This window comes from Pecten maximus, chromosome 13 (assembly GCF_902652985.1).
Source record: "Pecten maximus chromosome 13, xPecMax1.1, whole genome shotgun sequence".
NCBI classification, from domain to species: Eukaryota; Metazoa; Mollusca; class Bivalvia; order Pectinida; family Pectinidae; genus Pecten; species Pecten maximus.
In genome coordinates, this window is record NC_047027.1 from 3,244,485 (window position 1) to 3,271,954 (window position 27,470).

Here is a 27,470-nt window from a genome sequence, read left to right on the forward strand (position 1 = left end):
GAACAGAAAAGACCGCGAGATGGTTATAAAGTCGGCGCCAGATAAACTAAGGGGCAAAAATGAGTTCACGGTCAATTAACAGTTCCCCGCCGAAATTAACGAGGCGCAGAGAGCTCATCCCAATCATGAAGGAAGCGAAACGTCATGGGAAAGGGGCCACGTTGAGAGTGGATAGGTTATATATATCGACGGGCAACTCTACACTCAAACGTTACATCCCCAATCGCAGTCACAGCAGCGTCGGCCGCCATCACAACATCGTTTTCCGCCTCATCATCAGGACCAAACGCGCCAAACCGTTACGCCGGGAGCAACAGGCCATCGTTACTAGGGACACGTCACAAAAGGTCCTGGTGTAAGTCACCATGGTAACCATGGTGATGCGTGTTCTGACTTAAAACTCACTTGTCTGAATGTTTGTGGTATGAAATCAAAGTTGTTTCTGCCTGAGTTTAATGCTATATTTACATCTCATGATATTCTTGTATTTGTCGAAACTTAAACTGACAATTTTGATATTCTTGAAATGCCTGAAAATTACTCATATTTCATGAAAACAGACCTGATTTTAAGAAAAAATCCAGTGGAATTGTAATTGTTTACCAAAAAACCCAACATGTTTTGAAGTTTTACTCTAAAGACTCTGAATACTCAATACTCAATGGGTCAAATTATCTTAAAAAGTAACATATACTGAGGGTGACTTACTTTTAAGTTGTACTTATATACCACCCGAAAACTCTCGGTACTCGTCTCCAGATGTATTTAATGAGATTGAAACACGAACTTCAAGATAATGTAAGTAGCACTACACTGGTTGGTGATTTCAATGCCAAAACTGGACAACGTCCAGACTATGACATACCTGACGACGACCTTGTAGATATAGTAGATATAGGTAATAGTGAAGAGTTACATTCTTATGTTCATGATTATAAAATATTATCTGTTTTTAATATTCCACTGCAACGACGTAGCCAGTGCTCATCCAGACCAAATACCTATGGATTTAAACGTAAGACGGGTACAAACGTGCCGGCTGAGTGAATGTATTGTTGTGTATCATACCAACGTAATGGTATTGTAACATGTAACACAGTAACTGTATATCACTTTAGGATTGTATCGTAAGACGGGTACAAACGTGCCGGCTGAGTAAATGTATTGTTGTGTATCATACCAACGTAATGGTATTGTAACATGTAACACAGTAACTGTATATCACTTTAGGAGGATTGTTGTTATTTGAACAGTGTATGGATATTGGCTATGGTAGTGAAATGTCGCGTCTATCGTTGTACGAGGAGTGTAGAAGATGAAGATGTGTGCTTTACTGTCAATCATATCATTGTATTATTGTATTTCATGTTGAGCTCTTGAGTGAAATAAATAAATTGAAATTGACAACGAAGGCAGTGCAGTTACACAGGTCACTATTCAGAACTCACATCTTGTACTAATGTTCATAAATCCAATCCCAAACAGGCCTTCCAAGAAAACATGTCAAGTAACACGTACGTACGATTCTAAGATAAGATTGTCCTTGGTTTGTGTTGTGAACTTGATATAAAAAATTCCCTGTAATAAAAACAATATAGTGGCGGTAATGAAACACTTAATTTGTAACAAATCGGTGTATCAACTGGTCAGCTGTGTCGACAAACACATTGTTGTAGGTTTGTTATAGATATGAATTGCAAAAAGTAGATAAATTGTGGAATGTTCCTGTGTCTGTAAGGACACCATGCAGACTTGAATTGGTAATCAGATACATTTGTACTACATATGGCATGGGTCTTGAGGAAAAGATAATGAAAAATAAAAAATATTTTAACGCTGCCTACAAAAACACGGTAAGACCGTACGGAACATTTTTTACACCAAACTATTAATATTTAACAATTATGGACGTTTGGTGAGGTTAGTATCGTATTTAGTTATATGATTGGTATGTAACACTTTCACTCATTGGTTCTAATGAGATCACATGGCATCAATTATTCCCTTGGAAACACCCCATGACATCACCGAGGAGTCATTATAATGTTTTGCCGGTTCCGTGGAATCTTATATTAACTCCTGCTAAAATAGAAATGATGTCCCCTGTGCTGAGAAGTTGTTTTTTAAGCAGAGGTTAATATTACATTCCACGAACCTGGCGAAACGTTATATTAACCTTCCGGTGATGTGATGAAGCATTCCCAAATCAATTTTCTTAGTTTTTGGGGTGTTTTTTTAGTCAGTATAAATCATATGATCAAGTAAATGTAGACTTTAGTTTCGGGCAATCCACGGTTTTACGGTCCTGTCCTGAACTATACCCCCCTCGGGTAATATTGTCCAGGTCAGGTCCGTAAAATTATGGATTTCCCTCAACCAAAGTCTGTATTTGCAAAACTCTAAACTGGTAGATTTGACCAAGTCGGTATCACCATATTAACCCAATTTGAGGTAATTAACTATGAAACTTATCTCCTTAATTGTGGAATAGCATTTCATTACATTTCAACCACCAAACTCTCGAAAATCATGCATTCTATAAAAGTAATATTTTTCATAACTAATCAATTACTTTTTCCGATTTCACTAATAAAAACACTGTTATTTATATATTCGCGATGCTTTCTAGATAGCATTTTCTTGGTTTATGTCATTGTACATGTGCATACCACCAGACTGTTATCCTATGCTGATAATGTTAACCAGGTTAGAATGAATTCCAATATAAATCCAACAAATAACAGTCAGAAATGTGATTTCCCTCTATAAACTATAGTAAAGTTTACCCCCCTCCCCAAGAGCAAACGTGAGATCCTGGGGTCATGAAATTCACAATTGTGGTAAAGCACCATGAGACCCTTTCATCTATGAAGAGTGTTGATTCTACCATATCTGAGAGTAGAGAAGATGATTTTTTGAAATTTTAGTCAATTTGACCCCCCCCCCCCCCCCCCCCCCCCCCCCCCCTTTTTTTAGCCCCGCCCATCAGCCCCTTGGGGTCTGTCAGGGCCAACATGTCCATACCATCAGACTGTTATCCCATGCTGATAATGTTAACCAAGTTAGAATGAATTCCAATACAAATCCAACAAATGATAGTCAAAAATGTGATTCTACCATATCTGAGAGTAGAGAAGAAGATTTTTGAAATTTCAGTCAATTTGACCATTTTTAGCCCAACCCCCCTGGGGGTACCATATAATTCACAATTTTTGGTTAAGCGGGTTTGGAGAAGAGGTCGAAATGTAAATTGTTTACGGGCGGACGACGGATGACACACGACGGACGACGACGAACAAAGTGCGATTACTTGAGACATAGACAACAATATACATGTAACAGGGTAATGTATCTAATATATTAATGATGTCCCCCAAACGAAAATGTATCTAGCTTATCTTATTATTATCGTTTCTTCGCATTTCTTCCGCCAGGGAGGTATCCGTTACTTTTATTCATAAACGACATAGGGGTATTTAGGAAAACTGAATAACGTGGTAACATTTTCGGAAAGTTTGGGTACCGGTGCCACGGTACCGAAATGGAGGCATCTGATTTGATCACTCTTTCTGCATAATATGCATGAGTGACGTAATGCCCTACTCCTTCTATGTCTAGATATTGCTTTACCCATCTTTTTTTTCCACTCGCTGCCCAGATCCGATCTGACTTCTTGTGGTTTTCTGCCCTGACTAAAGATATGTTTGAATCTGTCAATGATAGACTGATTTTGTTTATTCTTCAAAGGAACAAACCATAAATGACGCGAAAACACGTCAATGGCAACGAATAAGTACCGAAAGCATCGAAACCCTGTGAAATCACTTTTCTAGTCTTAAGCTTGTAACGTAAGCTGTAGGCATCGAAATCTTGAAGAAATTGACAAATTGCATGAAAGCCAACCTTATATTTACCATCCTTCCTGAAATATTTATATATTTTCTCGGGACCTGCGTAACTAATAGGGTCGTTCAAACTTTCCAACCCATGATAAAAGAATGAATCAATAAGCTACTTTACATAGTTTTATATGCCAGTCTTATACACATCAAAGTCGGTTAAAACTGGTCGTGCTAAATATAGACTTGACGTAATGAATAGCTCTCATCCCTCAATACAGTTATGCCTTCTATTTAATAGTCAGGCTTAAGAGGTCATTCTAATTAGAGGTCACGGGGTCAGTCCCTCATTCCTCACTGGTCCTTCACCGTCCATTCCGATAGGGAGGGACTTTACTATAAATAAAGGAGGGACGACTCATTTCGGCTCATAGTCCTACTGGTTACTAGAATCAGAATTATAAACTGTACCGCAAATGTAAATAAAGTGCTTTATACAGTCTAAACATCCGTCCATGTGAGGCATTCAGTTCGACGTGACATTTATCCTACATAGATTTACATGGAAGGTTGCGTATTCTGCGATGTATGCGAAAAACTCTTTTGGGACGATATAACGCCCCTTAAAGAAGTTAACATCACAGTTTTCACAGTTTTCGTTTTGTTATGTCGTCAAATCGAAGTATACGTTAAGACTTTTTAAACGTTAAACCTGATCCTTACGTGTCACCTTAGTGTAACATCTTGTGTAATCTTCAAGGTCTGTCACAGTCAGGTAACATTTAGTACTTTGCGACCTGGTGTAGACACCAGAGCAGATACTGTACCAGATCTTGTTCAACAAAGTTTCAATCCACGGTAAGTAACTACGAGGTGTTTTCCAACATGTCATCAATAGCGTTCCCTTTTAAGATAATTATGTTACTTTTTATAATACACACCTGCGTTATCTCCCATATATATAAAAAATATATGATATATATATATAATACATAACTAGTTTTTAATGCCAACGTCATTATGTAAAGACATAATAACACAAAATCAAGAACCAAAGTAAAATTAACACACTCCTAAGAGTTTCCAGGGACTGGAGATATTTGCTAGTTTCAATATAAATGTAAGGTATGCTTCTGGTTATATTCATGTGTTTCTTCTGTACAATAATTAAATACTGCTGACTAGTAAACCCTTTTGGTGGACTTATTGTCCTCCGCGGAGTGTGCCGTGACCCTACTGACTGGTAAACCCTGATGGTGGACTTCTTGTCCTCCGCGGGATTTGTCTTACCCACATACATTGTCAATTACTTACAACCAGAAGTAATACTTCACACGTAATTCATGTTTGCTGAACGTTTTCAAATTTCACAAATCGAATCATACGCATACAACCTGGAGTTCTTACGAATAGAAGGCTTTCATCTGTCTGATATTATCACGTAACAGGGTATTACCAATCAAATCGACTATATCGGTGATACACGTGACAACCCCTTCATCTGACGAACTAAAGACAACTATGCCCTGTAAAATACAACATGTGTATCTAGGGTGGGAAGAGTTCTAGTAAAACCTTTAAACAGTTTCTGTTTGCAGATAAATACGAACTACTACAAATGTATACATTCCATACACTGCATTCTGATCTATATCTTACCCGATGTTTTCCAGTGTTTTCGGGTAATCTACAATGGACCAGTCACCCAGAGTACCGATAACCTGCCTCAAACTGACCGGAAGTCACTATGATATTGGATACGAGCTGGTATGTATGGACAAGTAAATATGTATTAACAGTGCGCGTTTCCTATGTTCCTGTAACCTGTAAAATCAACCAAACAGGAAATGATATGATTAGTTATAGCTCAGACATCATTTAAAAGGGATTCGCCACGAGAAACAAATTGAAAAACAACATTAGAAATGAAACTCGAAATCCTGGCAGTGAAAAAATGAAATGTTGACAAAATGCGACAAAAAATAGGTATTACATTGGTTAATTTCAAACGATTTAGTTGAATTTACTAAACACTCGGTAGTTTTGGCTTATAAGTAGTTGTCGGAGTGAAGAAAAAAGACGGAATACAAAAAAACATTATAGCTAAAGAAATGATAACGAACGGTTCGCTTTAATTGTGGAATCTGGATGGTCAGGGGACAAAATCTATCGTCTGCATGGGATGGTCAGGGGACAAAATCTATCGTCTGTATGGGATGAAGATGATTTACATTGTGTTACAGGGGATGTGTATGGGGAAAGAGATCCGAGACTTCATGGCGGAAATGAGTGATGATATCAACAATCTGAAGCGATACACCGATTCTGCTGAAGGGAGGAAAACATACGAAAGATTCCTTGATACCGTGACGTCACACTATCCACTTTATCGGAGGGAGTTACAAGGAACGGCTGACGGTGCTGGAGTAGAATTTAAGAAGGTTTTACAACGTTAATATGTACTTGCCCACCACAGGCTTTTCATAACGAAATTCTAAAACACTTATTTCACATTATTGTGTGGTAAAATGTGAGAAAAATTAAAAGTTTGGATACATAACAAAAAACAGTCTCGACCGACAACTTAAAAAAAAAACCCGCAACATCAGGAATCAAAATCCATGGAATCACCAGCTTTACCAGTAGTTTCGGAATTTCTATCATTGTATAGTACCCCAGATATTACGTTTATGTTCTTTCACACCAACGCCAAATCAAAATTCCACTATGGTGGTATTGAGAGTCTCGGGTTGAGATTTGGGTAAAATTAAAGAAAAAACAGTGGGAGTAGTGTAAAAGCGGGAGTAGTGTAAAAGCGGATCGCTGTGGCTTGTGCATAGTGTTAAATACGGCCTTTCTCACTCAGCTGATGGAGTGTGCTTCTTTGGCTCAAGAGGCAGAATGTTCACTTATTACGCCGGGAGCCTGGTTCAACTTTTCCCCCTTTTCTTTTACATGTAAATGAATGCTTTTCCTTGGAATTGCGTGGGAATATATTAAATATAAAGTCTGTTATATTATATCATCTGTTATATCTGTTATATGTTATATTATAATTCGATTTATTTCAATACTAAAGGACGTTCAAGTGACACCACAATGAATTCCCTTTTGTTAATACGACATCATCATTTACAATATTGTTGCCAATTTTCAGCTCCGCAAGGAGATGGCTACACAACGCCTAACATCAAATAACGGCTTAACCTTGTTAGATATGTCACACGGGTAATGGACATCTCGTACTAAGTTTGTATTAATATTGCCTATTTTCAGCTTTTCCTTTTCAACATTGAGCCCGAGTTGACTGCCTTATATGGTAATAACTCCGTTGTGGAAGCTGCGCCCTCTTCTGACGAATGTCGGCATTACCCACAGTCAAGTGGATGTACAGACATCTATATCAGGAACTCGAAAACCGACACAGTACGTAATACTTAATATAAATTTAACGACTGATTGCTATGATCGTGCTTGCGTGGAAGGCAAATGAACCTCGTACAAACATTTTCAATTGTGCAAGGTTAACTTTAATTCAGTAGCCACTGAAATCAAGGAATCGGTAGCACAATCCTTTACGTATTCTTATGAACTATTAATGCGCATTTGCAAAAGAGTTACGAGCTTTTTATGTAAATAAAAGTTCAATTTCACGTCAACATGTATGGAAATATATCACAAAATCAATAGAAAAAATTTATTCCCGAGAAATGATTTTCTATGTGTTTTTTAAAACAACAATCAACAAAACGATCCAAATTTTGCAGACATTTTCGCGTTAAGGTCGAGGGAGGTATTGGACATTTGACCCTAACGGAACACCAAAAACGTTCGAGATCAAGATGAAAGTAGTCTCGTCAGGTGTGGAGTCAATTATCAAGTTGATAATGTTTAGACATTTCATTAGAAAAAAATATTGCTTTCCCTAACAAAAAGCGTTTATTGTAGTTTGTGTTGGGACATTCTGAGGATGGACCCCCGGCAATGGACAAAGCCGGTGTCTGGCTGGATGTAGATATCACCGATACATGGAACGGAAAAACAGTCAAGGAGAGGTTCATGTCGTTCACCAGAGCCGGTAACTACACTAGTGAACAAGTACATGTTTCGCTCGGTCTGAATCAAGTAACTGCCCCCAACCCCCGCCGACATACCAGAATCTTTAAAAACGATTGTTGCTAGTCCTGCTTAGCGGTCAGCACTTTGGGATAGGGATGATTGTTTTGCCTTTTTCAGTATAATGTGTCCGGTTGGGGTGTTCTGGTGGGTGTCTTCGGCAGCATGCTTCAGCGATGTAGCACTAAACAACTATAACACACACATACGCACTCACCAAGTTAATTCTGAAATGACCTTAGCTATTGATATGGTATTAGACAATTATAGGACAAACCGTTGGCAAACGCTGGCATGACATACATCCTGGTTCATTATTCTGACACTGAACATTGGATTTATCAGTCATGGGTTCATAACCAGTATATTCTACGAAGACTTACTATTTGTGACCTTGAATGCGGGTCAAGGTCGTTTGAACAAACTTTGTAACCTACATACCATCAAGCTTCAGACTCATTATAAGGTCACTGAGCCTCTTGGTTATCAAGAGAAAGGCGTTTAAAGATTGTATCATATTCGACGTCTGTGACTTTGAACAAGGGTAAAGGTCACTCTTTTGAACAAACATGGTAGCACTTCATCCCAGCATGAAACAGACCTAGACCTAATATTGGGTCTCTGATCATTTTGGTCACCAAGAAGAACGCCGGACAAAAGGCGATCACATAAGTTCAACTGAGACTTCGTCTCAGGTGACCTACAAACATGATAAGAAAAATGCAGGTATCATTCTTACGTCCGATAAACAAAGTAAAATTTTGATAATAGATTAGTCCAGAAACACAGCTTAAGAACAAGTATTAACTATTGATTCTCCATCTGAAGGGCGTCAGAGTTGCTGTCCCCATTTTATGTATAGTCTTCCTGTCTCGACTTTGGCCTCTAGTTGAGCGTTGGCCCCTGTGAGAAAGGTTTTGGGCCCTGCCCCTTGCCGTGGCAATTCAGAGACCATCAAAAGTATCGGTGTTGCTCCTGCTTAGCACTCAACACTTTTGAAGTGGAACAAGAAGTTCGCCCATCGTCTGTATAATGTGACCGGGTGGATTGTCTTACTGGGTTTTTTCGATAGTGTGGTTCATTGAGGTAGCACTATAATGTCAGTTCCAGGCTATGATAATCACAAACAAACTGCAGCTTCAAAAAACACACATACTTCGTAAACGCATTAATCTTTCACACAGAAGAGACCGTCCTTAAATCCTTGTTGATAGGGCAATTAAACAGTTTAATAATCCAAACCAAATTATTTGTAATAATATATAATGTGTGTGTAACTTTTATCTTTAAACGTCACTCTGAAAGGTTCATTGCCAGGAAACATGTTTAACATAATGACCAACAATCTGATGAATAGTGCAAACAGTGTATTCCAGAAGACAATCAACAAGTCCGGGATACGTAAGTATTGTAATATACCCTACTTTACAACTACCATTGTTTATGGCAGTAGAAGCCGTGTTTTACGGTCGAGAAGTTGCTTTGTCAAATCACATCCTTCAGTTTGTAGAGTTTTGTCAGTATTCTCTTATGTTAGTTAGTTAGTTAGTTAGTTAAAATGCTTAACGGCCCATCAACACTATAAAGGTCATTAGGGCCAAAATCAGTGATTAAAAATACGAGCAAAAACGGCAAGAGACATAAATCAACGAAATATTTTAAAATGTAGATATTTATTGGTACACTCACGATAGGTTTAAAATCAAAAAGTGGCTATGGTTAGTCAGATCTTGTGATAAAGGCCAATAACTTTCAGATAGTTCAAAATTTTGTATATACTAACAGACTTGAACAGAGTCTTCAGACTTGTCATGCTGTTGTAAAAACTCTCTTGCAAGTTTTAGATCAATGCAATCCAACAGAAAGTGTTTGACGGTAAATGGTTCATTGTACAGGATGCACTGGGGTTGATACTCACGCTTCAATAAGTAGGAATGCGTTATATATGTATGGCCCATCCTAAGACGGGCAAGAACAACGTCGTCTCGTCGATTGTCTTTCAATACATCGGAGACTGATTCAATTAGCTGACATTCTTCCCAATTTTTGGTTTCGTTCTTTTCGACATGTATTTTTCTTTGTTTTTGTCTTTGAAAACATGTATATGTCCATCTGTAGCTGATGTTTCATGCCGAATAATTTCCTTGCAGCCCGACGATTCTTCATGCGTGCAATTCTATCGGCAAAGAACTATCATGACATCGTAAACATCGTAGAGAAATCGCCGGGTAATGTTTCCATCAAGCATTTCAATGATTTAATTCATTTTAGAGACATCGTCCAGTAAATGTCAAACATGATAGACATTTTGTCTTGTTTGTGCATGTACATTACTTATAATTACAGGTACATTACTTATAATTACAGGTGTTTCGTCTGGGTATAACATCAACTTGATTCACCCCGCCCCCAGCAGTGCCGGGTCCCCGGTTCACCCCGCCCCCAGCAGTGCCGGGTCCCCGGGAGGCCTGATGTGTACGTGTATAGAGATAGCGGGACATACAGACGGAGTCCGGAAATGTGTAACTCCGTGTGCTGACTTCTTCACACACACAAACCTGTAAGTAAGGACATCGAACGGACACGATTAGCTACCTCCATTACAATATGTAGGATCTCCGTGTTTTCCGACCATTGTCACCTTTTGGTTTCTCAGTTAGTCATTGACGTGTGTCGCCTAAAATGTAGAGGTGTCAATACAAAAAAGGTACAAAGTGGTCGACAAGGATGTAGACTCAAAATAAGTCGTATACAAACAGCTGCAGACATTATAGGCAAGACCCCAGTTTAATCGTTAAACATCTTAGTAAGAAAGATATATTGAGGTGAGGGATCAGGTTGAAGACATTTTATTTTATTGTTTGAAATATTTTCCTTCGGAAAATAGAAGTTAGGGAATTTCCTAAAACTTAGGAATGATGAAAATAGGGCTAGGTTGATAAAGCTTTCAGAATAATTCACAATTCAGGCTAGATTCGTCGCGGGACGTTGAGTTGATGCTCCGTTGTAAATAAACCCATTCAACATAATAACCAAATATTTCATCTTACTGTCCAATAACGCATGCGTCTGATACACAGATTTGACTATTTGGCGGTACCCCATTATCTGGAAGAGAGTTCGGTACAGCGTCAACTGACATTGGAATCTTGGAGAGCGGAATGTAAAGACATAGCAAAACTTGACGTCATCAGGATACTCTCTAACCAGGACAACAGCCCATTCCCGGTGTTTAGGACGGGGGAGAAGCCGGACCATATCTCCACGGGGTGTGTAGGTAAGAGTTTATGATATAAACTGGTCTTGTAGAGAGGCTGGTGAACGGGAGGATTGCTAATTTGAGTTTCAGTTTTATGTTACCCAGATACTCTCAGCAAAGGAGAACTAATGGTCCTAAATTGAAATTTGGCTATGACTTGATTTCAGGTGAGAATATTATATAACTACAAAGTATAACAGACCTATCCATACCGGGATGTATTGCGGCTATTGGACGCTCGGATGTAATTTGTTCTTGCCTTTTTAAAGGATTTTCATTTTCTTAAAAATCGTCTTACAGGGCCATGTAACGCCCCATTTGATTGGATGATATAGCGGCGTAAGAATTTCTAAGAGAAAAATATCCATCAATAAAAATTGATTCTCACAGGGATCATGTAGTTATGGAGCTATGATGTATATAAAGAAAAGAGTGTAGGTGGTTGATAATGAGAGCTCAGTCCGGTTGCGTTATGTGTTAGAATATAAGAATTGCGAGTTTCAATATTTCAATCTTATCATACGCGTCAGTGTTTAAGGTAAGCATTTTTCAGAAATAATTGTGATTTTTTTTCCTTTGCAGCTATATTTGATTTGAATGCCATGATATTAGATATCTACCGCGACAAGCCTGACAGTACTGACCCCATCATCAACATCGATATCAGAGCGTTCCAGGGATATCCTACAAAATGACTCCAGATCTCGAGAAAATGGTGTTATATTGTAAATATCATATAGGGTTAGTTTCAAATAAAATATAAAGCGAATTTCAATGGAGTGTTATATTGTGCACATGTTTCACCGTATTTGTTCGAGAATCGCTTTTTATTTATGTACGGAAATATGATTCCCGAAAATATGTAAATATGAACGGACTGATTTCCGGGATTTTGTTAGGGATTCTTATTTTTTAAAAACTATCGACGCTAATTACCACATAACATAACAAAGAACGAATTTGAAATTTAATTGACATTTATTTAAAAATAACAATATAAAGGCCAAAAAACTTTAAACAAACAAAAAAGTATCATTGGAAGGAAAGCATGTAAATCATGTCTGTTGTCATCACTGATCATATTACTATTATTTTTCATTCATAATTTGGTGATAATATTTTAACAAAAGCAGGAAGTGGAAAAAGGTTTAGTGGTAAATATCTATACGTTATTTCATCATATCCAAAAACAGATAGAGATTTTTAGAACGTTTGTTTAGCCCAAAGAAAAATGGCATTGTAAACATGCTAATAAAGAATGAAGTGTAGCAAAGGGGGATAACTTGTTATCGTTCCTTACGAACGAAATGATAACACGAGCTAATTCGCATATTTTGCCGGATTTAATAGCGATTTGGGAGCATCATTGTAAAACTCGCCTCTATCAGGTCTGAGGGTATCTGGTATCCCTGTGCAAATAGTTTTTTGGGATATATTTTGGGTTAAACATGACAAAATCGTCATGTTGACCGATAGGTTCTGTTTAAATCGCCCTCAAAATTAAAAAAAAAATCCAGAAACATATATAATGTACATGTAAATAGATAAATGTTTCCTGAAAAAAACGGTATGATTAGTTTTTCGATATCTTTTACAGAACGGTCACAAGATTTTTTTGAAAATGGCCTATTCGACCTTCTCAGTATTTTTCAACTCGACAGGGGTATTTTACTATAAATAGACCAACTGATTTGATGACGTACATAACGCCATCCTGAACTCACCGGGTGTTGTCTCTGAAATGATTCCCCGAGGAGTTCCGGGTGGAATAACACTGGAGACTTCAGGCCTCTTACTCGTTCAACTCAAGGCTTTAGCTGCAGTCAAAGTGAGATGTATTACATTTTCCCGTCAGGACCAGGGCTTTCTAATATTATATAATATTAAAACTGACATTCAATGTTATAGCTGTTCTACGTTGAGCAAATTTGTTGCTTGACAGGATCAGTATTCACAGTCAAATCCTAGACCTAATATTGGGTATCTGATCCTTTTGGTCACCATGAAGAAGTCGTTTAAAGATTTTAGCATATTTGACCCATGTGACCTTGAATGAAGGCCAAGGTAAACTATTTGAACAAACTTTGAAGCCCTTTGTCCCAGCATGCTACATACCCACTATCAGGTCTGTGGGCCTGTTGGTTATCGAGGAAAGGCTGAAAATGTTGTTTACGACGCACGACGCCGGACAAAAGGCGATCACAATAGTTCAACTGAGACTTCGTCTCAGGTGACCTACAAACATTACGAGAAAAATGCAGGTATCATTCTTACGTCCGATAAACAAAGTAAAATTTGATAATAGATTAGTCCAGAAACACAGCTTACGAACAGGTATTAACGGTTGATTCTCTATCTGAAGGGCGTCAGAGTTGCTGTCCCCATTTTATGTATAGTCTTCCTGTCTCGACTTTGGCCTCTAGTTGAGCGTTGGCCCCTGTGAGAAAGGTTTTGGGCCCTGCCCCTTGCCGTGGCAATTCAGAGACCATCAAAAGTATCGGTGTTGCTCCTGCTTAGCACTCAACACTTTTGAAGTGGAACAAGATGTTCGCCCATCGCCTGTATAATGTGACCGGGTGGATTGTCTTACTGGGTTTCTTCGACAGTATGGTTCATTGAGGTAGCACTATAATGTCAGTTCCAGGCTATGATAATCACAAACAAACTGCAGCTTCCAACAACACACACACTTCGTAAACGCAGGAATCTTTCACACAGAAGAGACCGTCCTTAAATCCTGGTTGATAGGGCAATTAAACAGTTTAATAATCCAAACCAAATTATTTGTATTGCATAATATATAATGTGTGTGCAACTTTTATCTTTAAACGTCACTCTGAAAGGTTCATTGCCAGGAAACATGTTTAACATAATGACCAACAATCTGATGAATAGTGCAAACAGTGTATTCCAGAAGACAATCAACAAGTCCGGGATACGTAAGTATTGTAATATACCCTACTTTACAACTACCATTGTTTATGGCAGTAGAAGCCGTGTTTTACGGTCGAGAAGTTGCTTTGTCAAATCACATCCTTCAGTTTGTAGAGTTTTGTCAGTATTCTCTTATGTTAGTTAGTTAGTTAGTTAAAATGCTTAACGGCCCATCAACACTATAAAGGTCATTAGGGCCAAAATCAGTGATTAAAAATACGAGCAAAAACGGCAAGAGACATAAATCAACGAAATATTTTAAAATGTAGATATTTATTGGTACACTCACGATAGGTTTAAAATCAAAAAGTGGCTATGGTTTCGTTCTTTTCGACATGTATTTTTCTTTGTTTTTGTCTTTGAAAACATGTATATGTCCATCTGTAGCTGATGTTTCATGCCGAATAGTTTTCTTGCAGCCCGACGATTCTTCATGCGTGCAATTCTATCGGCTAAGAACTATCAAGACGTCGTAAACATCGTAGATAAATCACCGGGTAATGTTTCCATCAAGCATTTCAATGATGTAATTCATTTTAGAGACATCGTCCAGTAAATGTCAAACATGATAGACATTTTGTCTTGTTTGTGCATGTACATTACTTATAATTACAGGTGTTTCGTCTGGGTATAACATCAACTTGATTCACCCCGCCCCCAGCAGTGCCGGGTCCCCGGGAGGCCTGATGTGTACGTGTATAGAGATAGCGGGACATACAGACGGAGTCCGGAAATGTATAACTCCGTGTGCTGACTTCTTCACACACACAAACCTGTAAGTAAGGACATCGAACGGACACGATTAGCTGCCTCCATTACAATACTTAGGATCTCCGTGTTTTCCGACCATTGTCACCTTTTGGTTTCTCAGTTAGTCATTGACGTGTGTCGCCTAAAATGTAGAGGTGTCCATACAAAACAAAAACAAAAAACAACAACAACAAAGTGATCGGCAAGGATGTAGAACGACTCAAAATAAGTCTTATACAAACAGCTGCAAAAATTACCCCAGTTTAATCGTTAAATATCTTAGTAAGAAAGATAGATTGAGTTGAGGAATAAGGTTGAAGACATTTTCTTATTGTTTGTAATGTTTTCCTTCGGGAAATAGAAGTTAGAAAATTACCTAAAACACCGGAATGATAAAAATAGGACTAGGTTGACAAAGCTTTCAGAATAATGACAATTCAGGCTAGATTCGTCGCGGGACGTTTCATCTTACTGCCCAGTAAAACATGCGTCTTACACACAGATTTGACTATTTGACGGTACCCCATTACCAGGAAGAGAGTTCGGTACATCGTCAAATAACATTAGAATCGTGGAGAGCGGAATGTAAAGACATAGCAAAACGTGACGTCATCAGGATACTCTCTAACCAGGACAACAGCGCATTCCCGGTGTTTAGGACGGGGGAGAAGCCGGACTATCTCTCCACGGGGTGTGTAGGTAAATGGTTAGAATATAAGCTGGTCTTTTGGAAGGATTGGTGAACGGAGGGGTCGCTAATTTGGGTCCCAGTTTTATGTTAACCAGATACTCTCAGCAAAAGCAAACTAATGGTCCTAAATTGAAATTTGGCTATAAATTGACTTCAAGTGAGGATATTTGATATAACTGAAAGGTATGTAACAGACCGGGATGTATTGCAACTGTTGGACGCTCAGATGTAATTTGTTCTTGGTTTTTATAAGGATTTTCATTTACTTAAAATATGTGCTACAAGGCCATTTCGTAAAAATCGACATCACTGTTTGTAACGTTCCTTTTGATTGGCTGCCACAGCGGCGTAAGCATTTCTAAGAGAAAAATGTCCATCAATGAAAATTGATTTTCACAGGGATTATGTTGTTCCGGTTGCTTTATGTGTTAAGATATAAGAAATGTTTGTTTCAATAATTCAGTCTTATCATACGCGTCAGTTTTTAAAGGTAAACATCTTCTCAGAAATAATTGTCATTTTTTTCCTTTTGCAGCTATATTTGATTTGAATGCCATGGTATTAGATATCTACCGAGACAAGCCCGACAGTACCGACCCCATCATCAACATCGATATCAGAAAGTTCCAGTGATATCCTACAAAATGACTCCAGATCTCGAGAAAATAGTGTTATGTTGTAAATATCATATAGGGTTAGTTTCAAATAAAATATAAAGCGAATTTCAATGGAGTGTTATATTGTGCACATGTTTCACCGTTTTTGTTTGAGAATCGCTTTTTATTTATGTATGGAAATCTGGTTTCTGCAAATATGTAAATATGAACGGAGTGATTTCCAGGGTTTCGTTAGATTCTAATTCTAAAAAGCTATGGACACTAATTACCACATCAGACATAACAAAGAACGAATGTTAAATTAAAGTGACCTTTATCTAAAAATAACAATAAAATACGCCGAAAAACAAACAAAAAAGTATTAATTGAAGGGAAAGCATGTAAATCATGACTGATCATACTATACTTGTATTTTTCATTTATATATGTGTGACTATGTTTTAACAAACAGGAGGTTGAAACAAGTTTAGTGGTAAACATCTATACGTTATTTCATCATATCCAATAACAGATAGAGGTTTAGAACGTTTGATTAGCCAAAAAAAAAATGTAAACATGTTAATCAAAACACCATACATAAGGATACACACTATTTTTTATAATGATTATGAATCCTTGTCATAAAGCTTCCGTTTTCATTGGAAATCAAGAATATGATGATCAATCATATTTGGATGACGTCATGATCACATGTAATTCCACGATGTAATTAAGCACACACTGTTTCATACAGGAACACCAACCATTTAAATCAATTGTTTGTTTTTCTTTCCTATTACTGACATTAAAAAATTAATGCAATTTTTGTGGACAAATATGATATGAATTTCTACTGAAATAGTAATTAGAAATGCATGTTATCTACAAAATTACAACTAACGAAATAATGTTTCATTAAATGTGTTCTGTTGTTCAATATACTGATACGAGACCCACAATGACATATTGATACTTAATGTTTAAATCAATAGATTGAGAAGTGTCTTAGAAATAAAACACACTTCCCATATTAATTATTTTATCTTTAATCCGAATTAAAATCTCAAGAAGAGGTCCAATGGGCCTGTATCACTGACCTGGCTCTACAGGAACTTTAAAGTTTATCTAGGTCATTTCTGCAGGTACTGTGCTGATAACCATTTATTTGAATACCACAGTAGGTTAGGTTAATGTCAATTAACTTTCTACTAGTCCTTCATTCCAGCATACAATTTGCCTAATATCAGGTCTCGGAGTCTCTTGGCTATCGTTAAATCAGTGCTTACAGATTTAAGCTTATTTAACCAATGTGACCTTCAATGTAGGGCAAGGTCATTCATTTGAACAAACTTGGTAGCCCTTTATCAAAGTAACCCACATGGCTTATATTGAGAAGTTATTAAAAAAGTCTATTTGACCGATGTGACCTGATGGTTAATGTCATTCATTTGAACAAACTTATTACCCCTTCCTGGGCCTATTGGTTATTAAGATGTTGTTCAAAGATTTCAGCATTTTTGACCACTGTGACTTTGAATGTGGATCAAGGTCATTCACTTGAACAAACTTGGTAGCCCTTCATTCCAGCATGACTCGTGACAAATAACGGGTATCTAGGCCTCTTGGATTTTGAGAAGAAGTTTTTTAAAGGTAAATGTTGACGCCGGACGGCCGGACACGGCACCATGGCATAAGCTCACCTGCCCTCCCTTCGGGCAGGTAAGTTGAAAAAATGAATTAGTAAGTAATCAAATGATTGCTTATCCAATAATGATAACCAAAGAAAACTAATGACTGGATTTTACATGTGATATGTATGCAACGCTGTCAATATAAACAAATCACAACTCTTGCGAAAAGGCACAAACAACATATCAGTAACCTGAAACAGTTGCATTAAGTAGATTTACATATTCGACTTGACTGTGAACTTACATAGACACAAACCATGTACAGAGAGAAGATGCCATGGGAAATAAGGAAAATAACAACCTTACACACAGGGAAACCAGGGAAATAAGGAAAATAACAACCTTACACACAGGGAAACCATGGAAATAAGGAAAATAACAACATTGCATACAGGAAAATAACAACCTTATATACAGGGAAACCAGGGAAATCAGGAAAATAACAACCCTACATACAGGGAAACCAGGGAAATAAGGAAAATAACAACCTTACATACAGGGAAATCAGGAAAATCAGGAAAATATCAACCTTACATACAGGGAAACCAGGGAAATCAGGAAAATAACAACCCTACATACAGGGAAACCAGGGAAATAAGGAAAATAACAACCTTACATACAGGGAAATCAGGAAAATAAGGAAAATAACAACCTTACATACAGGAAAATAACAACCTTATATACAGGAAAATAAGGAAAATAACAACCCTACATACAGGGAAACCAGGGAAATAAGGAAAATAACAACCCTACATACAGGAAAATCAGGAAAAATAACAACCTTACATACAGGGAAACCAGTATAGGGAAATAACAACCTTATATACAGGGAAACCAGGGAAATCAGGAAAATAACAACGTTATATACAGGGAAACCAGGGAAATAAGGAAAATAACAACCTTATATACAGGGAAACCAGGGAAATCAGGAAAATAACAACCCTACATACAGGGAAACCAGGAAAATACGGAAAATAACAACCTTACATACAGGAAAATACGGAAAATAACAACCTTATATACAGGGAAACCAGGGAAATCAGGAAAATAACAACCCTACATACAGGGAAACCAGGAAAATACGGAAAATAACAACCTTATATACAGGGAAACCAGGGAAATAAGGAAAATAACAACATTATATACAGGAAAATCAGGAAAATAACAACCTTATATACAGGGAAATCAGTATAGGGAAATAACAACCTTACATACAGGGAAACCAGGGAAATCAGGAAAATAACAACCTTATATACAGGGAAACCAGGGAAATCAGGAAAATAACAACCTTACATACAGGAAAATCAGGAAAATAACAACCTTATATACAGGGAAATAAGGAAAATAATAACCTTATATACAGGGAAACCAGTGAAATCAGGAAAATAACAACCTTACACACAGGGAACTCAGAAAAAATAATGAAAATAACAACCTTACATACAGGGAAACCAGGGAAATAAGGAAAATAACCTTACATACAGGAAAATAAGGAAAATAACAACCTTATATACAGGGAAACCAGTGAAATCAGGAAAATAACAACCCTACATACAGGGAAACCAGGGAAATAAGGAAAATAACAACCTTACATACAGGGAAATCAGGAAAATAAGGAAAATAACCTTACATACAGGAAAATAACAACCTTATATACAGGAAAATAAGGAAAATATCAACCCTACATACAGGGAAACCAGGGAAATAAGGAAAATAACAACCCTACATACAGGAAAATCAGGAAAAATAACAACCTTACATACAGGGAAACCAGTATAGGGAAATAACAACCTTATATACAGGGAAACCAGGGAAATCAGGAAAATAACCTTACATACAGGAAAATAACAACCTTATATACAGGGAAATAAGGAAAATAATAACCTTATATACAGGGAAACCAGTGAAATCAGGAAAATAACAACCTTACACACAGGGAACTCAGAAAAAATAATGAAAATAACAACCTTGCATACAGGGAAACCAGGGAAATAAGGAAAATAACAACCTTACATACAGGAAAATAAGGAAAATAACAACCTTACATACAGGGAAACCAGTGAAATCAGGAAAATAACAACCTTACATACAGGGAAACCAGGGAAATAAGGAAAATAACAACCTTATATACAGGGAAATCAGGAAAATAACAACCTTACACACAGGGAAACCAGGGAAATAAGGAAAATAACAACCTTACATACAGGAAAATAAGGAAAATAACAACATTGCATACAGGAAAATCAGGAAAATAACAACATTGCATACAGGAAAATAACAACCATACATACAGGGAAACCAGGGAAATAAGGAAAATAACAACCTTATATACAGGGAAACCAGGAAAATCAGGAAAATAACAACCCTACATACAGGAAAATAAGGAAAATAATAATCCTTATACACAGGGAAATAAGGAAAATAACAGCCTTACACACAGGAAAATCAGAAAAATAACAACCTTATATACATAGAAACCAGGGAAATAAGGAAAACAACAACATTGCATACAGGAAAATCAGGAAAATAACAACCTTATATACAGGGAAATCAGTATAGAGAAATAATAACCTAACATACAGGGAAATCAGTATAGAGAAATAACAACCTTACATACAGGGAAATCAGGAAAGGAAAATAACAACCTGCGTTTACATATCTTTATGTAAACAATAGAGTATTCGGTTAAAAGATTGGATATCATGTTGGCAGATCAGGCCTCTTTTTCTGCAAAGATGCAAGGTGTGCTTTCATGGACAGGTGCGCTTATTAGGTCGAATACGGTATACATACTGAAACATGTAACGCATCACGATCATATTGAAATAAATTGAAAATCAATTATGGCATCGAATTGAATTGTTATTACTCGAGTGCCAAATTGTTTCAACCATTTTTTTGAGAAATTGACTACAAAAGTAGACAAACGTAATAAATCGGTAAGATACATCACCGTCAATGGCTGAAGGCTAGGAAGGTTTTCATTATTAATCATTCGAAATCAACATTTTGATTCTTTACAAATATAAACGTGTACTGTAAGCGTGATGCTTTTAAGGATAGACTTGTTTACATTGTTGCACTAGACAATGTCAAATTTACATAGAGATATAGCATGCATGTTCTTTTTCCTGCACGGGTTAAATTTGAGCTGAAAGGATCCTTCAAAATTGGGTAAAAATATTGCAAGAGGATCCGGCTGCCTAATCGGGAAAACTTTGCCCCAAGTTCAAGTTCTTCACTTTAACCCACATGGTTTATCAGTATATCCATTGTTTTCACAAATTACAAATTCTGCCATGGAAATTACAGATGTACATAGGGGATTACAAACATGTTGTAGTTATATATTCTAGACATTTATATATTAATTACATATATATTAGCAAATTGCTCAATTCTAAGTGATTTCGAAAATACATACAACACTATTCAATATTCAGCCTAACATTGTAACAGGCGGTCTCGTTTCTTATTACTTAAGGAAATGAATTTCGCCAAATTGGCCATATCTTTTATGTTATCAGTGCACAATAGTTTTATAAATTTATACATGTTTGATCTAGTAAAATAATATTTTTTTATGAACTTACTTCTCAACTCTTTAAAGTATTGACATTTGATTATAAAATGAAACTCATCTTCTATATCTCCATTATTACAAACATTACATTTTCTAAGGTTACGTGATATATTATTATAACGTCCAACCTCTACTTTTAACTTATGTGATGACATCCTTATTTTAATTATTTCTTTTAAATGTTTTGAATCTATAGGCATTGCTAAATATTTTTGTAAACAAAAATTATCACTCAAATGCATATACAAAGCACACTTCGAAGAAGATTCAATCTTTTCTCTGCACTCTTGTTGAAAAATATCATGTATCTTAAATTTAACAATATCGAAATCTCTATCACTCATACTGTCCTGATACCACATATATCCTAATCCCATTCGGAATAAGTCATTTCTGACGTATTCACATAACCCACCCTCATTATATAACGTTTCTTGATAACAGGCTTGTAATATACAATTGTCTGATTTTTTAAATTTAAACCAATATTTGATAATTCTCAACTTGAGAATATTACTAATTGGTATTCTCCCAGAAGCTTTAGTATATAGAGAACAGTGAGGGTGGTTTTGAGGTGCCTAGGTATTGCTATGCTTTATTGTATCCAGGTGCCATGCTAAATACAGAACTGAGAAAACTTAAGACAGTGTTTTAATTGGTAATAACTCGCGGCCCACGACTTTCTTATCTAAGACTCGGATATTGTAGCGGATGACTGGCGCTACCACAAAGAGCATTTATACCGAGGGCTACTGTAGTGGGATTTTATACAAGTGAACCTGTAGTAGTTTCACGCTAAAACGAATTAGTTATTTTCTCATTTACGTGAGTAGTGCTGTTGCCATAGGAAAATACGAGGGCTGATTGATATGTTGTGAGCCTCATATTGAAGGATTTGAATTTTGCCGGAAATATGGTATTATTTTTCATAATAGTCCCCTTCAGTATCTATACACTTTTGCTAGCGGCTTTTACGGGCCTCAATGCCACTTTTATAGAATTCCCTTTCCTGGCTGTTCAGAAAGTCATCTACTGCATGTATGACGTCATCATCGGACTAAAAGTGGGTGCCTGAAATAGCTGTTTTTCGTTTTGGAAATATATGAAAGTCTGATGGAGCGAGATCAGGTGAATAAATAGGATGGTCAATAAATTTAAAGCCACATTCATAAATGGCAACCATGGCAACATGTGAATAGGAGCATTGTCTTGGTGGAAACACACATTTAGTGAGCTTTCCGACACTTAATGAATCATAGTATGTGCCATTGTTTTTTTTCCCTGTTGGAGATAATCTATCAGCAGAATACCATCTGCATTCAAGAAAACCGAGGCCATAACCTTCCCAGCTGGTGGAATAGTATTTGCCTTCTTTGGCGGGGGATCTTCCTCAAAAAGGTTAAGATTAACGCGCGATAATGTGCGCATGGTGTGCTTCTGATAAACTGTTAGAAGTTTGGTAACCATCGTGTCGAAAGATTTCTCATTGCAAGATCCTCTTTCAGAATGGAATGTACTCTTTCCTGTGAAATGCCAACTCTGCTGGCTATATATCTTTCTTTGACTCGTCTGCCAGTCATAACAATATCATAAACTTTATTGACCATTTCTGGGGATGCAACATTGACAGGCCTTCCAGGACGGGGGTCATCCTAAGGCTCTGTGTGCCGCGCTTAAATTTCGCCACCCACCTTTTCACTGTAGTATATAAAGGGCCATCTTTCCCTAGTGTTACTACCATATCATTATGGATATCTTTAGGTGTTAAACATTTTTGATGGAAATATTGGATCACTAATCTTTCATCGATTTTGTCCATTTTGCAAAAGCCTCATTGCCTTGTTTACTTTAAAGTGCTACCTCGTCGATATAAACTAACCAAGTGAAACCAGTCCTTGGGTACACGGCCATATATAGTCAAAGACTTAAAATGAACATCCTTGAGTGCCTACTTCAATACGAGGTTCACAACATTTCTATCATATCGTATCTTTACGGAAAACTACGCTTGTGTCAGTGAACAGATAAACGAACGACGTCGATATCTCATCTCATTCTACACAGAGGAACGAAGGACGGGACAACACGCTATATTACATTGTGACAAACGTTTCATCAAAGGGGTGCACCAGTAGCCCAAGCCACCGCAGCGCGCACCCGCGCCTCGTAGCAGACCAACAGCCTCCTGAACAATTCAGTCACATCAGCATATATATAAATGTTTGTAGTATTAATTCGAAATAATTTTACCAGAACTCACTGAATAGTTTAAGGAAAACCTCGAACCAAAGTTTCAAATTATGGTGAATTATATTTACATGGCTGCGCTAGAAACACTTCGCATGCGGTGATGCGCGAAAAACGCTTGCTATAGATACGCAAATGTAGATCACGTGGAAATGTGTGGAGTTTGAGTATCGACAATATAGAAAACAAAAACGCGATTTTAGAAAGGAACTATATCATGCGAAACAGGTGCATGAGGATGCAGGGACTTTCTTCAGCAGGGTAGAGACACGAAAAATCAAGGGCTATGAAACGTCAGAAATCAGAAATTGATGACAAAATATACCGCAACCAGGATGTAAACAGACATGCATAGTCAGATCACTACAGTAAACTTGCGAGTGTTTCAGTAAAGCCACATTATTATACAGAACACAAACCTCAAATAGATTTCGCCGTAAGTAGGCTTTACACTCGGAGCTATGATAATATGAACAGTGTGCTTCGAGAGCAAACAGTTCAATATAAAGTATCTGACGCTTTAAACGACATGAGCAAAGGGGAAGGGTAGGGGGGGGGGGGGGATGGCCACGTTGTCATAGAGCATATTCGATACGAAGGTGTACATCTTTTAAAAGCAATAGCTTTGTAATATAATGTTATTCTTATAATTTAAAACTATACACCATGTTTCAAGCATGGAATCGCCATTTCCCTATTAAAGGGTGAAAAGAAAAAGATATATCTCAATACGACCGCTCTAACCTACTGGATGAACGTGAGGAGAGCAAGACTGAGGGAAAGCACTATTTCAGCGACGTCTACAGTCTGCTCACTCATTTCAACTCGAAGTTTATACCCGTACCTTTTCAATGCTGCTGCCTGGTCAGTAGTCGAAATCTGGTCCAAATGACAAGCTAGCAGACGGCTTTATATACCCTCTCAAAACCGACGGTAGCGCCGTCTTTGTTCCCGCCGGAACTTTCCGATCTTACATCTTTGTCTATATAATGTTTTAATGGTATGCGCGCTAATCACGCCATGCTACAAGCTTATTATTGACACCGAGGTTGTATCAAAACACGGAAGTAAACAATTATTGTAAAATAATGACCTGTATAACTTGTGTACAAATAAACAAATAGCGCTAGCTGGATAGGTGAGAATGTGCCTGTCACAGTTGTAAATGCAAGTTTGTAGATTCAACACTGGTGAAATCACCGTCCTCGTCGTTGCCATGACAGCCGATCCAGTCTGCTATTAGGAATGCACTGACAAAGTGAAAGTTGAAGTTTTATAAGCAACATGTCGTTTTTTCTTAAAACAACATTCACACCTCATATTGATTGAGGTTGTTTTACCATACCTGATCAATTGAAATATAAGAAAATTAACAAAAACACTAAAAAACACAGAATAAAGCCTTTGTGGCAGGCAGTGCAGATACAACCCGGCCGGGATCTGTAAACAATGTGACGTCATCGGAATGCAAAAATTGCAACAATGTACAACAACGTATATTTTACATGAATACACTAATGGGCAACAAAATCGGGTGCAGCATTAACCCACTCGCGAGTCTATGCAGGGTTTTTAGACTACTTAAACGGCCTCCTCTTCAAGCTATACAACCTCGGATTTAATGGTAGAATGTTGCGTATACTCTCGAATCAATTCAGGGTTGGTTTGGTTTATTTTGTTTAACGTCCTATTAACAGCTAAGGTCATTTAAGGACGGCCTCCCGTGCGTGCGACATTCATGCGTGTGGTGAGTGTGTATGTGTGATCTGGAAGGCTGCGGTATGTTCATGTTAAGTCTCCTTGTGATAGACCGGAACTTTTGCGAATTTATAGTACTACCTCACTGAAGCATACTGCCGCAGACACCCAGACGTGACGTCATGTGTATTATACAAGGAAAAACAGGAAAACCGTACAAAGTCGAACAAGGAGTCGGTCAAGGTCGTACTTTGTCATCACGGCTCTCTCTAGTCTTGATCAACGATCTGATTTGTGATCTTGACTCATCTAGTGTTGTCCTTCACATTCTACACATACCGGCGATATTTTAGCAGACGACACTTCACTGATGGATTGTTCCGTTGGCAATCTGCAGTGCCTGTAAGACGTGGTTTTGGAATGTGCAACAGTCTCTGGGGAGTTGGAATGGATTAAAGAAAAGGTATTAAATGCAGTTCATGGTTTGTACTTCAGTACGAAATCTTGTGTAAGAAATAGTCCTGAAAAATCTTTTATAATCAGCTACAGTCGGTTTGAGAACAGGACGAAAAATTATTACTAATTTGTTTGCTTTGTACTTGAGGGACATGGAAGATACTTTTCGGGAAAACATCGTAGATTGGTAACATACAGTCGATGGATTCAGTGTTAATACTATTGAACATATCCTACGTTAGTTTTATACTTTACGCGGATGCTACCATTCTCGTGTCAGAAACGCCAGAAGGATTAAAATCTGCGTTTAGTGTTTTGAATTTCATTGTTCAAATTGGAAGCTATCGGTTTACAATCAGAAAACAAAAAATCAGATATTTACGAAAAGGACAAGATTGCAGCTGACTTTTTTCGAGAGAATTGGCTTTGTCTTTAAGTACAATGCACACTTTATTAAAGTAAAAGAATTCCGAATTTAGCAGGTTCAAAAGCATTATTTGCAGTACGTAGAAAAGTTAAAAACTTTCCTTTACTTACTGATATCCAGTTTAAATTATTTGACTCCATTATGTTGCCAATTCTAATATAAAGTGTGGATGTTTAGGGTTTGAAAAAAAGTCAACCGAATAGATTTATTTGTAGTTTTGTAAGAGATTGTTGAATATTAGAAAGAGTACTGCTAAACATACAGTGTATGGAGAAAAAGGCAGATACCCTGTTCACGTTTACATTATTTGTAAAATGATAACGTTTTGTTATAATCTAGAAATTTGTCATGATAAGCTCTCCAGTTTCAAATGGTAGTTCCGGAATGAATTACTTGTGGATCTTGTTATACGATTAATTCATCCAGGGATGCAATTATTGCAAGAGGCGCCATATATTATATCTTGAAGATTAATTTCGGCCAAAACGAATATTTGAAACGGCTTTCGAAGAAGGAAAAAGAAGTGATATACAAACTAAAAACATGAAATATAAATTTCCTATTGAACCCGGAAGGTGGGCTGATATAATAAAGGAGCGTAGGGTATGTCCTCTATGTCCTGTAACCTGTATTAACCGTCCAAAATATGGCAAGATCATATAGAACAAGGTGCTTTTGTGATCGACATGTGTATACTGATAGTATTTTTGATAGTGAATATTGTGTATTATTATGTAAAATATTACTAATAAATGTTTATCATAATTATTGTTATCTGTATACAAAAGCGTGTGTGTTCTTGCCTTGCAATTCGGGATTTTTTTTGTTAATTCTAAAAGAGGTGAGTTTTGCACAATGTCATTGTATTAACAATATATATATAAAAATGTTGAAGAATGTGAATCACTGCGTTGTATAAGGGTAACTACTTGTTTCACCTATTGTGGAGCTCAGTGAAAATGAAATCTCAAATCTCGTGTAAACTCGGTAATCTGATCCTTACCAGTCACCATAGTGTAGAGTATCTTCCAAGTCACTCAAGAACACAAAGAAAACAAAATAGTAATATTTTTTCACTCTGTTTTAAAACCGACATTGTAGGACAGGCTGTATGTAAATAGCAAACTGTACGATGGCGATAACGAGGCTGAAGGCAACACCAGAATGGTACAGTCGGCCTCGT

At 37.2% G+C, this 27,470-nt stretch overlaps 1 protein-coding gene across 1 annotated transcript; it reads left to right on the forward strand.

Annotated features, from left to right (window-relative positions):
• Positions 1 to 5,531: 5,531 nt before the first annotated feature.
• LOC117340345 lies at positions 5,532 to 11,909 on the forward strand. Its single transcript, XM_033902108.1, has 8 exons — positions 5,532 to 5,606; positions 6,083 to 6,280; positions 7,116 to 7,265; positions 7,788 to 7,917; positions 10,106 to 10,183; positions 10,323 to 10,515; positions 11,320 to 11,381; positions 11,797 to 11,909. Exons 1-8 carry the CDS (start codon positions 5,532 to 5,534, stop codon positions 11,907 to 11,909), a joined length of 999 nt encoding a protein of 332 aa, XP_033757999.1.
• Positions 11,910 to 27,470: the final 15,561 nt, after the last annotated feature.